This window comes from Gymnoscopelus microlampas (assembly GCF_963454915.1).
Source record: "Gymnoscopelus microlampas genome assembly, chromosome: 13".
NCBI lineage: Eukaryota > Metazoa > Chordata > Actinopteri > Myctophiformes > Myctophidae > Gymnoscopelus > Gymnoscopelus microlampas.
In genome coordinates, this window is record NC_139950.1 from 36,288,860 (window position 1) to 36,299,628 (window position 10,769).

At 40.0% G+C, this 10,769-nt stretch overlaps 1 protein-coding gene across 1 annotated transcript; it reads left to right on the top strand.

Annotated features, from left to right (window-relative positions):
- Window positions 1-225: 225 nt before the first annotated feature.
- degs1 (delta(4)-desaturase, sphingolipid 1) lies at window positions 226-9,688 on the top strand. Its single transcript, XM_084076770.1, has 3 exons — window positions 226-455; window positions 5,485-6,227; window positions 6,782-9,688. The coding sequence occupies exons 1-3, from the start codon at window positions 374-376 to the stop codon at window positions 6,926-6,928; spliced, it is 972 nt and encodes a 323-aa protein (XP_083932896.1). The 5' UTR covers window positions 226-373; the 3' UTR covers window positions 6,929-9,688.
- The last annotated feature ends 1,081 nt before the right edge of the window (window positions 9,689-10,769 follow it).

Below are 10,769 nucleotides of genomic sequence, written 5' to 3' on the forward strand. Positions count from 1 at the left end.
TTTGTTTTTGTATTTACTGCACACTAGTGCTTGCCCAGATCCGGTCTGAAGCCCGCCTATTGTATCCGGTATTTTGCACAGACCGTTTCCGTATCCGCTCTGTACCGGATCTGCAACCTACAAAGTGAATTTATCATCTGAGGGGAGGAGCTCGAGGTGAAGTGGGCGTGTTGAATCTTCTATAACATCGCTCCATCCTCCTACTCGTCGTCTCGTCACCAGACACTGAGACCACACACAGACGACTTGACCAGGAACAGAGAAAGAACGGCCAGGCCGTCGCACTAGGGGCTTGTTAGATAACGGTCTTGGTAACACCCGGGCGAGCGCATATTTTTCTAGTTTGCTATATTAACAAATAATATTAAAAGCAATGGGAAACAGGGTCGCCCGAGAGGACTATGAGTGGGTCTACACCGAGCAGCCTCACGCCGACAGGAGGAAAGAGATTTTAGGTGAGCTGACGCTGTTTTTTCACCCTTTTTACTGACGTTACAACGACGACCCCTCGCTTTGCCCAAAAAGCTAACGGCTAACTTAGTTGAGCCGGCTTCGGCACAATGTGATACAAACATTGATTTTGGTGTTAGTGCTAGTTAGTTGGTCGATATCAAAGTAAGATAGCCGTTTAGTGGATTTGTCCGTTTCTTGTTATCGTTTACTTTCACATAGCTAAACGTTTAGCTGAAGCTTTCTTTCTGGCCAAAAAAAAAGAACAGACCTACAAGCTAATAACGCGTGACACGTTATTACTAGCTTGTAGATCTGTTCCTTTTTGGCAAGCGACACACCTCGCGAGCTTAGCTTAACGGTACTAGTGTCAACAAGTCCCAGGTAACGTTATTGGTCTGTGGTTATTTGGTGTGTTTGAAAACAACCACGTCCTTTATTTCGTTATAAACACGTACGTGGTTTATATAATCTTGTTTTCTCTTTTTTAATTTCAAATTTTAACAAATTAGTCAGCCACCACTGAGCCACTACCTCCAAGAACATGAACATCTGAATCAGAAAACGCCTTGAATTGCCAGACACACATTTGCATGCACTGACTTGCTGTAGACTACAAGTGCAAGCAGCATTTTGCATAAGTCAAGCAGATGAGTATTCTTACTTCGTAATAACACACACACACACACACACACACACACACACACACACACACACACACACACACACACACACACACACACACACACACACACACACACGCGCGCGCGTATACAGTGAAGCAATGTTGTTATAGATTAGTATAAATGGCATACACGCCTGTGTTGATTCTACATTGTTTGACCACACATTTGCCAATAGTACAGTGGTACTATAACATACAATAATATGCAATACATAATCAACACTAGTAGCATACATACATACAATGATAGAGCCCCAAATGGGCTCTATCATTTGAAATAGCACTTGAGTTTAAAGTTTGTATCAAGCACCCTAGAGCAAGTTATATTTTCGACAAATAGCAGATTATTTAGTTGTTGGGGGGTATTTGTCAGTGCACATTTAGGAGAAAGGCTTCTAAACAGGAACAAAGTGGATAGTGTTCCAGATAGTCACATGACTAGGTGTGACTGCTGTGATATAACGGAGGATGTAGCTCACCTCTATATAAGGGTATGATCAATATCCATGCACAAGAAGAATACATGTGCATGAGTTTTTGGTATCTTTCTACCTGACCCATCTCAAGCATAGCTATGTCCTCATTCTCAGTTTCTCACAGGATGAGGCATTTAAACTACAGATGTATTGCAAGATAGTGTGAGGCAGGCAGGGACCCCTGTGATGACCATCAGGTGGTCCACTGTATGCAGGGTCTTGTCATGGACGATTGGGTGTCGAGTGGGCTTTCTGTGAAGCCCTTGTTTTGCTAATGTCTTTTTTTCACTGTTAACATAACAGACACTTAAGTTAATTGGTGAATAAAAGGTCCTCCCATTGTGCTGGGACCAGCTCTATAGAGACTCATATAAAGAACTCATTGACAGAGGAGCCGTCTCCTGGGCTGAATTATTCACGTCAGTGAGCCGGGCCCTGACTCCCTACAGAGGACAGCAGTATCACGAGCCACTCACTGCTAGTCTCCTTCTATCATGTTATTAATGTCTATATGGTTCCTAAAACGTAGCTTACCCAGGTATGTGAAGTAGATTATTTCTTAAGGTTTGAGATGGGGAGCCACAAATAAACATGGGCTTGTTTCTATAGGTTACAATCTTTCTTGGCTGTAGTACTAGAATGTTTAACATACTCACAAGATGAGTCTAAATGTCAACCTGTGGTTTCCAGATTGAAACCACATGAATGCTTAGTTTATTTTCATTTCAATCCATGTCAGAAATGTTATGGAGGATGTTCCTTTTATGGCCTTTATATAGGCTTGTATGCTGTTGTTCAGCTTGCTACAAAGACCTACAGTAGGCCTTTGCTGCTGCCTGCCTGATTGTTAAACTTGTGTGATCACATGCTTCAGGCCTCTCCCACTCTAAGCTAGTTCTCCCTTGTATTTAGACAAGTAGAACAATGTGGCCTACACACTCAGGATGCGTCAGGTTTTTGCTGGGACTTGCTCTAGCAGCTAGAGCAAGAGTCTGCCAGAGTCTAGCTAGAGTCTAGCTAGTTTACCCACTGCAAGTGCTATTACAAGTTAACTACTGTTTTTCTCTTTCTCTGTCTTTCTCCAGACCAGCATAGGCAATATGTTTCCATTGTCCATGAAAATTCAAGTTGAAGAAATGTTGAGATAGGCAGCAGCTTAATCTCATATCACTCCTCAATTTATACTAAGCACAGTTAAATTTGATTTTTTGGTATCGTTCCTGTCTGGTCAGGTTGAAGGATAGAGGAAGTGCTTCTTTACTCATCAACAGCACTGACTCGGGTGCTTTTGGCAAATACTGGCGCAAGTCTGTAAACCACAAAGTGTAGCTATATCTGCTATTTTACATCAGGTGCTTACCTTGCATACATTGCCTTTTTTCTTCTTTTTTTTTTTTTACCACTGTGTGATGTATGTTCAGTTTTCTATCTATAAGCTATGCTATTTATGTTTTATCATTTGTCCATCTATATACGTTCCTTAATCTAATCTCAAAGCTTCTGTGTGCTACAGAAGTGCTAGTGGAAACGGTCAATAATGAAGCGGTGTACTGTAGAGTGGGTGTGTAAATACAGGGAATTATTAACACAGTGCTGCCGATTGTACAGCAAGCCAAATCAGTTTGATATATGCATGGCTTGCCTGAAGTGAAACTGAAAGGCTTTTCAGCAGTTTGCAGGTGCTGGCTAAAGATGACAAGTGGGCAGAGCCTCTGCCATCTGTTTTTTTGAGTGACAAATATGAGGCAATGATGGAGCTCCATGATTTGGCTTAACATAGCAGCCAGACAAGGCACATTAACAAGGGCTTTCCCCTTTGGGAATTAATAAAGTATATCATCATTTATAGCTTGAGACAACTATACAATACTGTTTTCAGTCATAATTGTACTCTATACCAGATATACTTAATTACCTATCCTATACATTACAGTTAATGTTAAAATGAAATGTGAATTTTATTTTAACATAACGGAGAATTTAACTTTTTGGGCAAGCAGAATGTGACCTGATGGGCAAGTGCCTTACACAAAGTGTTTGTTTACTCTACCAGCCATATAGGCCTAGTTGTGTAACCGATCCTTGTTTGGCTTTACTTTTCCATTGGAAGAATACATTTGGCAGTTAGAGGCTGCTACATTTCAAATGTGCTTGCTATTGTTGTTGGCAGGGTAGTACACAGTTAGTTTCCTGGCTTGTTTATATTCAAAGTTCTAACTTCTGCTCTGATCTGATGTAATTTAATTCCCCTAAAAACAATCTAACTTCTGCTCTGATGCCCTAACCATGTAATTTCCCTAAAAACAATGCAATGTTTCTTATCATAGGTGTTGCATTGTTCTCAGCAGTGATTGGCCTCCAACAGTAAAGAGCCATTAATCATAGATAAAATGGTTCGAATAATATAGTTAACTTGCCTTGTGTCTAGATTCTAGAATGTATGTTTTTGTTCTACAGCAAAGAACAGTAGTAGTGATTGATTGGAGTGCCCAGTTGTGCCATCATCATCTTGACCCATCATCACCCTGGTCAGGTGGTGGTGACTAATACTATGCCTCTTCCAAATATGCCTAGCACCAGTACAATAAGTTCCAGGGAGAACAACGCCTTTACCTCACATAGCCTTGCATGTTGACACATTTTTCTGTTTCATATCAGTCATGAAGATAACGGTTTCATATCAGTCATGAAGATAACGCGCTAAAAAGCTATGCTGCATAGTTTAACACTGCTCAGCTGAAGTCACCTAGGCGAGACTCCACAGTCAGATGTTTGAAAGACAATCCAAATGTTATTCAGGAACTAAACCAAAATTGTGTTGGGATGTCATTTTGTCTAGCGTAATTTTTTGTTAACAGCAAGGTTAAAGTGACATCCTTCATAAAAACAACATTTAACACATAAGTACACATTCAGCACCGTTCAGCAACTTGATATTTATCAAGTCACTTTGATTGTTGTCTGAGACTGAGCGAACTTAACTTTGAACATTTTGATCAACTTCCTAACATTGTGGCAGCACACATTGCCTAAGTTACTTAATGTGTTTCTATTGAGTTGGAGAATAGTAAGAATAAACAGTCAAAAAGAAGTAACTTCAGTTCCCAGTGACCTGTACTAATACAGGTCCCCTAACAAAGGCTAACCAGATAGTTAGCTAGATAGACCAAGTACTTAGAAAAACATGGGCATGCTAAAAACTTGATGAATGCCCCTGATTATGCCCAACTGGTGAGGATAGGCGAGCCTCCATACATTCTGAACTTTACCTCTAATAGAAATACGGGTGTCGTAAATATTGTCAGGAAATGTCAACATTGTATTATTTTGGAATTTTGGATTATCTTAGAATTCATTTCATATTTGATACCATTATTTACAAAATATTTATTATGACATGTATAAGCTAAACCATGCTGTAAGTTATTGTTGCAAAACACTACATGTAATTTACTTTTCAATTGTCATTTTAACATGTTGCCATTTCTACCAGGCGGATGTTGTATACATCATATGTGGTCTGCCAACCGGTGATAAAGATATTAGGAATTTCAACAGGAGAAAAGAATGAATAATGCCTATTCATCGTTTTGTTATTTTTGAAATAGAGCTAGAGAAGTCAAAAACATGCATTTGTGGATTTAATTTTGTTATAGCAGACATATTAGGGGGCATGAAACCATAGACCGATTTTGTTTTCATGTAGCTGTATTAATTAAAAACTGCAGAAGGGTAGAAGAGCAAGCAGACCTATGTGCATGTATTGACAATACTTGTGACTAATTGGGATACCTGTGTTGGTAACAGTCCCCCCCCCCCCCCCCCCCTTCAATACACCCAAACTAACTTCACTTTCTTCTTTCAACTTTACAGCCAAATACCCAGAAATCAAGTCTCTGATGACACCTGACCCACGACTGAAATGGATTGTTTGCATGATGGTGACGATCCAGTTCATAGCATTCTACCTGGTTAAAGACTTGGACTGGAAATGGGTCTTATTCTGGACGTATGCTTTTGGCAGCTGTATCAATCATTCAATGACCCTTGCCATTCATGAGATCTCCCACAACACTGCCTTTGGCAATAACAAGGCCATGTGGAACCGCTACTTTGCCATGTTTGCCAACCTCCCAATCGGGTTACCCTACTCTGCCTCCTTCAAGCGCTACCACCTAGACCATCACCGCTACCTAGGTGGTGATGGCGTGGATGTGGATATTCCCACAGACTTTGAAGGGTGGTTCTTCTGCACGCGCTTCCGGAAGTTTGTCTGGATCATCCTCCAGCCACTGTTCTATGCCATTCGGCCCCTCTGCATCAACCCTAAGCCAATCACCCAACTGGAGCTGACCAACACGGCCATCCAGCTCTTGTTCAACGTGGCTCTGTACTCTCTGTGGGGGTTCAAGCCTGTGGTCTATATGCTAGCCGGCTCCATGCTGGGGATGGGCCTGCACCCCATCTCTGGCCACTTCATTGCTGAGCACTACATGTTCCTCAAGGGCCACGAGACCTACTCCTACTACGGTTCTCTCAACCTACTCACCTTCAATGTGGGATACCACAATGAGCACCATGACTTCCCCAGCATTCCAGGGCGTAGACTACCTATGGTAAGTACAGCCTGGCTGATCTCTTTTTAGTGCTACAAAAGAATGTCAAATGCAGTTTGTTGCATCACACAAACGTACATAATTGTTTTTACAAAGCTGATCATAAAATATTCAGTACAAGATGAATAGTACACTGACTGACCATGGTACAGTTTAAAATGACCTGCAAGATAAGACAAGAAAAGATAAAGAAAAGAGTAAGTAAACGCAGACAGCACCAATAACAAGCTGTAACATTGCAACTGCCTACGAAGAGTAATAAAACACAGACGGCAACGATAAGCTGCAACGTTGTAACTGCCTACAAATGTAAGGGATTTTCACTTTCATACATGTTAAGGGTAATTAGTTAAGTAGTTCAAATTACCCCAAACATGTTGGAAAGTGAAATGTCCCTTTAAATGGAGGATGCATTCTCAGGGCTTTATTCACTTTTAACCTGGTTTCCATATTTTGTGTCGACAAAAATGCCATAGTATAAAATTGGGCATTTTCCTGTCTGGCCTAAGCTCTGTGTTAACTAGTTAATATCTTTCTTTCCATTTGCTACATAGGTGAAGAAAATTGCAGCAGAGTACTATGACGATCTACCTCATTACACATCATGGGTGAAGGTCCTCTATGACTTCATAATGGATGACGCACTGAGCCCATACTCCCGTGTAAAGAGGACGCTAAAAGGAGACGTCAAACAGGAGTAAATTGCAATTTTGTATTTTTCATGTTCATGCTTTTCTGGGAAGAAACTGCATCACCAGCCCCAGCTCATTATACTATCACTTTAATAGTTGCATATTAATATACACAACCCCTCTGAGATACAAGTTTGAAAATCCAATTGTATACCCCCACCCCATTTACACACATACACATTTAGTTTCCAAATGCAATCAATTATCAGCACAAATGTATCCCTCGCAAACAAGACTTGTCATGTTAGTTGGAACACAGATTGCAAGAATCTCTGTGTTTAACATTTTATCAAGACAGTTTTGCTGAAGTTACTCAGTTGCAGGGGTTGACACTAACTGTTGCCTGACTGCCCGTGGCAAGTAAGTAAAACATTCGGACAAGTGGAGTTTGTTTTCAGGTTGCCCGACAGGCAAGTGCGTTTGAGTGGGGAGGCAACGGTCTTTAGTTCGCTATAAACAGAACACAAGATGTCTGTGGAATTTAAAATAAGAGAGCACAGTTGACCTAATGTGCAGGTTTTTTTTTAAACAATGAAGAGTTTTCATTCTGTTGCTACACTTGTTAAAAATACAAATTAACAAGTGTGAACCCATAGTCATATTGTATAGCTATTGAGCTATTTGGCATAAATATTGAGGTATGTCCTTATCAGGCAGCCCCAGAATTCACAAATAAAATATAAGTGTTAAAATTAACGGTAATTCAAACTTTACCTATCACAATTTACTTTTCGGGCAAGTGGGCATGAATTTTGGCCAAGTAGAACATGACCTGTACTTGCCCGACGGGCAAGTGCCTCTGAGACTTTAGTGTCAACCCCTGACAGTTGTGTAAAATGTAAGTCTAATCTTTCTAAAGGGTTGTCACCTTTTACAAAGGCTGTGAAGGTATATAATGATGTACAGTATATTGTGCTGTATTGCATTAGTAACTTTGGGTTGTTTGAAATTCTACCTACAGTAGGATGTAACCCAATTACATGAGATCCATGTTATGATCATATGTTCATATTTGATGTAAATACTGTGATTTTCTTTCTTAAAGCTCATTTTAAATCAGAACTTGTGCCATTTGCACTGGCAGCAAAAGTTATATGTTCTACTCTGATTAAGTTGCGTTTTTGGCTCACCCAATGGGGAGAATTTGGGTTCATTTATATTATAATTTGTCTTAGCATTCAATGTTGACCAAATGAGGCCTTCAATGTGTAATGCATTATATACCGTCATCTTGTTAGTGGTATACATTTAATGATCATTGCTACTTTTGAAGCATTTTAAGTAGTATGTATACATCAAAGGCCTGTGGTGGCTATAATGTAAAAAAAACAAAACAATAAAAGTTACCAATTTGTGAAGTATACTCTCCAGTCAGCTTATTATAAGGAGACCAAATGTTAACTTAAACCAAATGCTGTGAATGTCTTCTGACCTTCCCATGCCCCCACTGTAATCTTTTCTCTCAGTTCTGCTATGTGCTATATGCAGTTGTGTCCATAACATTTTAAACTCTCGGGCAATGTGGACATAGTTTCCATGATGAATCATGCCTATTGAGTAATATACATGGACATTTCACTCATGAAACATCTAATAGATTATGTGAGGTTCACTCCAGTCCTAAGGTCTTCATTTATTTTGGTCGTACTACTGACTCTCTAGGTAAATTAATTAGTGCAATGCAGTTTGACAATATCTGCTTTATTTTGTCCAAATGCCCATTTCAGATTGTCCATGCTAGTGCAATTGATTAATTTTGTTGTAAGTAGGAGTTGCGTTACACCTACATCAGTATTAAATTACTGCGGGAAATAGATCTCATGGAGTTGAGCTGAAAATCTAAGGCTGTATTTACTGCAGGCCGAGTATTAAAATCTGAATATAATGTATAAAGTTTGACACTGTCTCACACCACTCAATGTAAGATGCATAAGATTTGTGTTCCCAGATACTGGCATATTGCAACTGTTTGAAGGTCCACTGAAACCTTGGTAACTGAATTAGTAGCTAAAGATAGTTACACTACATTTGAATTAAGCACCGCTTATTCCTATATTCAGTTGCATGTTGATGCGTTTTGATAAACTACTGCAGCGCCACTATCAAATGTAAATCAACTGTCAACAATTGGTTTACAAGCTTTAATTTATCCATTGAATGAGGATGTTGCTTGCCAGAAAGAACATTAAGTGTCTTTGCTTAATTTTTGACACTATAAATTAAGCTTTAAGGTCTACTCTGTACACACCAGGAGCGAAAATTTTGTGAGATTAATTTGCATTAATTTGAGCAGCTGTTTGTGTTATGTTTGTGTCATGTACACGGAGTGTGATTATATATATAAGGCGTGTGATATATAAGGCGATGTCATTATTGTTCGAAACAAGGTCGATTTGTCAACGTGAATAAAATAATCAACCTGTATGACCAAAATAGATTAGATGTGAAATAATCACATAGCTTTTTCCTATCTTTTTTCGCGTTACTCCTGGTGTGTAGACCTTTAGGGTTTATGAGCACAAATCTGCTATGCAAGACATCTCATTCCAGTGTTGGGACAGTGTTAAGATGGGTAACACATTGGGCCAGATAATCAGAGGTTTGTGTGGGCATGTAAATCCAGCCATAAAATAGTCTGTGGTAAAACCACAGCAATCGTCTGTAACGACTTGTAAAGCACTGAGAATGGGAGTACATAATTCTATTCTCACTAGTATGTAACATTTGCCTTTTATTTTACTGCACCTTTATTAAAAACTAATTCTGTCACTTTGTTGTTGTGGTCAGTTTGTTTACTTGCATTTTTTTAACCCATAAAAAATCGGCAAAGTATGTCATTTTAGTTAAAAAGTAGTTAATATAGCATCACAATCATTTTAACCTATACTGTCCCCCCCTACTCAGCCGGGGCGCCTGATGGAGGGCAAAGGAACTGGTTGGAATAACATGTTCCTTCCATGCGCTACATCCTACTGGGGAAACTTCCCCCTGTCAGGTGATAAGAAGCAGCCAGCTCACTCCTCATGCATTGAAGGAAGCATGAGCCCAGTTCGGGGCTCTCCCGAGAGGGAGGGAGAGTAGTGGCCAGGATTACAAGCTTATGCAATTGGCACTGGGTGAAAAATGAGTTACAAAATCGTGGGATAATACGATAAAATATTTTTGTAATAATATCTCTATTTTATATAGCGCTTTTCTGAGTACCCAAAGACGCTTTACATGGGGGGCATGAGAAAAAGACAAAGAAAAACAACTTTAGGGGGGAAAACACTAAGACTCACCCTGCGTTTTAACAGCGGGCAATACTGGGCGACGTCGCCCAAAAATATAATGAAAGTCTATGAGAGCCGGCGATCGGGCGATGCCGGGCGACATCGTCCAAAAGATGGATTTTCTTTATCTTTTTGGGCGATGTCGCCCGGCATCGCCCAGAGTTGCCCGCTGTTAAAACGTACCGTAAGGGATCAAAACAATAAAAACAGTGGAAAGAAGAAAAAGAGGGGGGGGGGGGGGGGGGGGGTGGAGTTAGCTGGGGAAAGTGATATTGAAGAGGTAGGTTTTGAAGGATTGGAGGGTGGGGGCATCTCTTGAGTTTTGGGTAGTGCATTCCACAGGGTTTTTCAGAAAACTGATTTAGAAGACATTTGTAGAATCGGCCTCAGGTCTTAATGGGTTAATATGGGATGACAGGATACATTTAAGTGCACAAGGTCGGTTCAACCCTTGTATCCCTTGTTACAACATATTACAGGACATATTTGTGGTTAATAATTAAGCCGATTAAAGCAGTAGCTTGTCGATCAAATTCTCAAAAAGAAAAAAAAACATGGTTTTACTGCCTGTCTACATT